Source organism: Trachemys scripta, chromosome 1, assembly GCF_013100865.1.
Source record: "Trachemys scripta elegans isolate TJP31775 chromosome 1, CAS_Tse_1.0, whole genome shotgun sequence".
Lineage (NCBI taxonomy): Eukaryota > Metazoa > Chordata > Testudines > Emydidae > Trachemys > Trachemys scripta.
This window is the reverse complement of record NC_048298.1, coordinates 90847658-90853657: the sequence shown is the minus strand read 5'-3', so window position 1 is coordinate 90853657 and position 6000 is coordinate 90847658. Positions and strand designations below refer to the sequence as shown.

General features: G+C 52.0%; 1 protein-coding gene across 6 annotated transcripts in view; it reads left to right on the top strand.

Annotated features, from left to right (window-relative positions):
- Nucleotides 1-3129: 3129 nt before the first annotated feature.
- Nucleotides 3130-6000, top strand: part of LOC117880237 (TGF-beta-activated kinase 1 and MAP3K7-binding protein 1) — a 52775-nt gene continuing 49904 nt past the window's right edge. For 2 of the 6 annotated variants that reach the window (XM_034776247.1, XM_034776256.1), the window contains exon 1: nucleotides 3130-3451. In XM_034776247.1, the coding sequence (XP_034632138.1) occupies nucleotides 3353-3451 (99 nt within the window). In that variant the 5' untranslated portion in view covers nucleotides 3130-3352. The remainder of the gene's footprint in view (nucleotides 3452-6000) is intronic. The other 4 variants (XR_004646500.1, XM_034776208.1, XR_004646501.1 and 1 more) reach the window with 3 other exon arrangements.

Genomic DNA, 6000 nt, shown 5'->3' with positions numbered 1-6000 from the left:
TATGTCAAACCATAAGTTAATAGTTAAAACAAAACATGTACATATAGAGCCAAATTCCACTGTCAGCTGTACTGATGTAATTGAGAGCAGAATGGTATAATACTGTGCCGAGATAGTTGTTCTTCCACAACACAATGTAAAGCATACCTAAGGAATGCACCTAGCATATAAAATATTAGACAAGCTTCATAAACTCTCAGAGAGCTTCCATCTCCTCTCCCGGCTCAGTGACACCCACAGAAGAAGGCTTTATAGGAAGAAATCTGCATGAAGATCCCCTTACAGAGATCTCCCACACCATGGGCTGGGATTTGCTCCATGTGGAGAAAGCCTCAGGACCCACACCGCAATTTGGCAGAGCCCAGAGGCCAGCTCCTTCTGTGTGGAGGCCCTGATCCCTTACTGCAGCCATGCTACCAAGCATTCCCCCTAGTCGTGGCTGTCCCCGGGACCCGAGAAGAAGGCACCCAGGAAAAGACAATGCAGTCCCAGACTGTATTCTCGTTGCTCGGCAGGACCGGCTCTAGGCACCAGCAAAGCAAGCACGTGCTTGGGGTGGCACAATTACAGGGGTGGCATTCCGGCCATTCTTTTTTTTTTTTGCTTTGGCAGTTGCACTCTCTGAGCTTTTTTTTTTTTTTGCTTGGGGCAGCAAAAAAACCTAGAACCGGCCCTGTTCCTCGGTGAGCTCTGCTGAACTGGCAGGCGCAATGTGCAATCACTAGTCCCAATACCAGTCTGCCTGATGTGATAGATCTAAGAAAACCTCTTACAATGTCAGTTTCCCCCGTCAGCACTGCTCAGATTTGAAGAGGCAGAGCTCACATGTCCGAATATGCTAAATTAAACAAGCCTAAGTTTGTTCACCTTCGAGCATGTTGTAACATCTGTTTCTCCAGGCTTTTACTGAGGGGGTGGGTTAACTATGTTGAGAGAAGAGGGGTTTACTCTCGGTATGCAATGTTTTTTCTTTGTTGGCATTGCTTCAGCCTAAATTCTTTGTAATAGATTCAGTTGCACCTAAAGCTCTAGGAGGTTGCGTGCCCATACATCAGAATAAATCCACAAAAATGGAAGGAAGGATGGTCCAGCAGTTAGGGCACTAGCCTCGCCCAGCCATTAGGAGACCTGACTTCAATGTCCTGCTGTGTCACAGACTTCCTGTATGACCTTAAGCAAGTCACTTAGCCCCTCTGTGCCTCGGTTCCCGCCCTGTAAAATGGGGATAATGGTACTTCCCTACCTCAGAGGAATGTTGAGAGCATGAGTATGTTAAAGGTTGGGAAGCACTTTGAGATCTGCTGATGAAAAACTAGGTATTATTAAATAAGAAGCTCAAATTTTCAGGAAAATGTGTCTAGGGGAGAGCGAAAAAGAAAAGTGAAACAGAGCTTTGCTCCGAAGAATCCACAATGTTGCTCATACTCACAACAGCTTTGACTTTCTCTACACAATGGTTTTTACAAATGTTAAAAACCCAGTGAACCTGCTTCTGATTTCAATTCACCAGTGTAGAGAAGTAACTCTATCGAAGCAAATGGCGTCTGGGCATAAAACCAGTGTAAGCAGCAGGAAAATCAAGCCCAATAACTTGAGCTATGTCTCCACGACATTTCTTTTTCTTTACAATTTCCCACCGAGGCAATTCCACTGGTGGTAGCAAGGGTAGGAGTCTTACCTCAGACCAGCAGCTTTGCCAACTCTCGTGATTTTACCACGAGTCTCAATAACTGGTGTTTTTCTTAAAGCCCCAGCTCTTGGAAGCTGGTGATTATATGAGAATCTCAGCTTTCATTTTTTCAAAAATATGTTTTTAGCCTTTGTGGTTTCAAAGAAATTCTTGAAAACATGAAATGAGCACATGTAAGCACTCAGAAACCAATAAAAAGAGCCCAATGTATTATTTTTTTGAAAAAAATCATGATTTTTAAGTCAATCTCATGATTTTGGGGCCTAACTCGTGATTTTTGAATGCTGGACTAGTGGCACTTTATCTACCATGTCATCTGAACTGGCTCAGAGGAGGTCTAGAAATCATGGTAGTCAAAATGTGGATGGTCATGGGCACCTTGTCTACACTAGAGCACACATGAAATTTCAAGAACCAATGTCTAAGCTACTCAATCCAAGCTTACACCTGAATCATGTGCCAACACACTATGGATGCCCAGTGTGGATGTGACTGTTAAAAAAAAAAGTGGTTTAGCCCAGGTAGGAGGCCAAACTACAGTCCATTATTGAATTCTGTTCTATGAGGGCTTGTTCCCACCCACACAGGCTGCCAAATTGTGTTAGATCTGGGGTCTTGTCTACTACCAAATTCACAGATAGCTCCAGCCATCGCCCTCCTTTGCCCACTGCCCATCCCAGCATGGAGACACGTACATTGGGATTCTCTCAGGAGTCACTCCACCCCGTTTCTGACTCCTTTACACTGCTGGAGTGGAACAAGGCGTCCTGGTCCACGACTGGGACTTCTACCTGCTATGAGACTATATATCTATATCTATATAGATATATAAAAATTAATAATGGAGGGAAGAAGCTGACTCTAGGTCTTTCTCTGTCTCCTGTGAAGCACCTCAAAGGGGCTTCAGCACTGTCAAATAAAATAACTATAAACAATGTTATTTACTGACTGTCTTGTTTGCTGGCAAGCAAGCTGAAGATGAAGCAATGAGGGAGCTTCACTCCCTGGCCCATATCATCCAGATCAGCCCTGTAGCCTGCCAGCTCAGGCTGCTGGGATCTCAAAGCATCCTTCATGCCAACCTAAGGCTGTTTTGACACCCATGGCCCCTCCAACTCACCCATGCGAGTGCAGCAAAGATGAAATGTTTATCAGTTGGACTGAGATAAGGTAACCATTGAGCAGGACTCAGGCTGTGGGCACAGGCACTTGTGAGCAATACTTTTTGTAGGCCCTACAGAAATAAAACAGGCAGCACCCTTCATTGCCCTGAGCACGGCATTAAAAATATCTAAACAGCTGGGGTTTCATTGTGGTCTGCACAGCTCGCGTTCAGAGGGGCTCACGCTCTCGGCCCCCTAGTTGATCCGGGCGCGTTCCCGCCCCTTGCCTGGCGCGTTCCCGTCACTCAGCTGCTGCTGCGAGGGAGCGCGCGGCCCCTGCACTAGCGCCTGCCCTGGAGCGGAGCGTGCGTATCTCTCCAGCCGGGCAGCGGTGACTGAGCGGGGAGTGACAGCGCGGCCATGCACAGCTAGCCCCCGCCCGCTCGCCCAGCTGCCTCCGTTACCCCCGGGGCAGCGTTCCTGGGCACCCCCGGCCAGCTGCTCGGAGTGGCTCAGACACACGCAGGGGCTCAGCGGCGTGCCACGGGGCGCCCCAAGGATGGAAGGGGGCGCGTATGGAGCGGGCAAAGCCGGGGGCGCCTTCGACCCCCAGACCTTCTTCCGGCAGCCTCACACCGTCCTGCGGGTGCTCTCCTGGGTAAGGGCACGAGGCGGGGGCCGATCCCTGGGGGCAGGCAGCGGGCTGGGGGGAATGCCCTTCCCCGGCCGCGCTTCGCAATGAGCCGCGTGCCCTGCGCTCAGGGGTCCCCGCTCCCCCCCCACACACCTGCTGGGCCCCGCCACCCCCCCACGCACACCGGCCGGGCCCCATCGGGGGAGTGGGGGGCGAAGCTGGAGCCGGTGCTGCAAAGTCACCTCTGCCCAGGCAGAGGCGGCCGCCCCGCTGGGAACCCCGGCTCAGGTGGCGGCTCCGGTGCCGGTCGCGCGTGTCCCCCGCTGCGGCTGCCCGAAGATGGGGTGTTTCTGCAGCGGGGTGGGGGCAGAACCCGGGAGCCGAGAGGAGGGTGGAAAATGGGACGTGATCCAAACACAATCCCGCGGGGGGATCCCGTCCGGGCGCGGGGCCCCTCCCCAGGGTAGGATCTGGTGCAGTGGGGGCGTCCCCGTCCCCCCGGGTCAGTCAGTGTTGCAGGGACATTTTCAGGGAGGAGCTTGTTTGTTTTGTTGAAAAGGGGGACCTGGAAACACTGGTGTCTGCGGGGGGGTGGAGATGATGATTCTGCACGGCAGCGCCTCTGCCTCGCCAGCCCGTCTAATTCCGTCTCCTCTGCTTGCTGCTGGAGACAGGGAGCAGCGGGGGAGGGGGCTTGTACGAGATTACGCGGGGCGGGGGGGGAGCGTGTTGTCCTTTCTCGCCCGCCCGGCTCCCTTGCCTTCTTTCCCACTCTGCAATGTGTTGTGGTTCTGTGCGGGGGGGGGGGGGGGCGGCCCCGGGGGGGGGGGGGGCTTTTCGGCCTCTTTTCCTTGCTACGGTGGGGGGAGGAGGGTCTCCCATCTTGTAACGCTGATCCCATGGCTGTAGCTCTGTGCGGGAAGGTCATGGGGATTAAGGGAGCGAGCTGCAAACACAGAGCTGGAGAGAGAGATTGCGTTAAGAAGGGGGTGGGGGGCAGTGTGAGGAGGAGAGCGTGAAGAGAGAGAGACACACACACTAAGGTGGACAAGCATGAGCCTGAGGTGCCCCAAAGCAGCTCCCTGTTTTTGTTTTTTTAAATGTATATGGAAAAAATGGAAAGGAAAGGGCAGATAGGGGGTGGGGGGGACACGGGTTGATCGGATTGGCCAGCCTGTTGCTGGCACTAACATCCCATAGCCAGATCAAGCTCTGTGCCGGTGCAAAGGAGGTGCTCCGTCTGCTGGTGTGACCAAAGTGGCACAGTCCATTTCTGTCAAGGAAGATGCCCCTTCAGCCTGATTGCAAAGCCTAGCTGCACCCTGAGATCCCTGGGGATATGATTAATATGGTCAGTTGGTCTGTCGGACCGGGCCTATGTACGGTACAGTACAGCGTGGTTGTTACTGCGGGACGGGGAGTTCAGTAAATCTCCTGGCGCAAAGCTGCTATGGAAATCCATTATGAAGTGATGGATACACACACACACCCCCATCGCCTGGCTTGGGGAAAGCAGCAGAGAGTGTTCCAGCCAAGGATGATGGACATGATGTGACCTAAAAGGATTTTTCCAACCCTAATCTCTGGGACAGAATTTCCTCTCCCTTTTTTGTAATACCACGACTTCACTCTAACACTGCAGGCAGGGTTCTGGCTTCCCAAAGCCAGGAGGGAGAGAGAACAAGAGACGGTCTCTGCTGTGCACTTCTTTCTGCTCCATTGTTTCTTGTACTCTGGCGGCTCCTCCATGAACTCCCATACTTGTTCCATAATGACTGCCCAGCCATGACAGACTATCCTGGGTTTAGCATTCCCTTGGATGCCCTACTGTTTCCACACAACCACCAGCTCTGTCTCCTTGACCTTGACAGAGGATGGAGTGGGATTGACCCTATGCAGAACATTACAGACCTTCACTTAGCTATAGAAACAAATGTCCCACTGCAGAACATTGGCAGTACCCTGGGGTCAGCATCCCAACAAGGACAGCCTGCTTGTTAGTCACGGGGAGAAAGGGGGTGTGCTCCTTTTTCTCCCCCTTACTTCATTTTCTTCTCACCAGTTCCTATTGGCCCATTTTATCATCTGTTTAGCACCTCTCCCCCCAGTGCTGCTGAGACAGAGCCTTGAGTTCACAGGCTAACCCAAAGCATTTGTAATGATATGCTGTGTATTATTAGGGTTTATTGTGAAGCACCAGAGGTATGCCTGGCACTTTACCATCACAGAGTAACACCGGGCCCCATAGGTGTTGGAATTAGGGGTGCTGGGATGCTGCTGCACCCTCTGGCTTGAAGTGGTTTCCATCATATCCAGGGTTTACAGTTTGGCTCAACGGCTCTCAGCTCCCCCACTATACAAATTGTTCCAGCACCTCTGCCTGGCCGCTGCCCCATAGAGCATACTATCTAATTTCGATGAGTGCAGTATACACCTTTAAAGGATGAGGCACAAGAACTCAGGTAGGTTGTAGAAGATGGCGTATGTTGTTTAACGTTGAGAAGAAAATGAGCGCCTGGTGACAGGGTCTGACACACAGGAGGCTTAGGCCAGTGTAGAGAGGTTGGCATCAC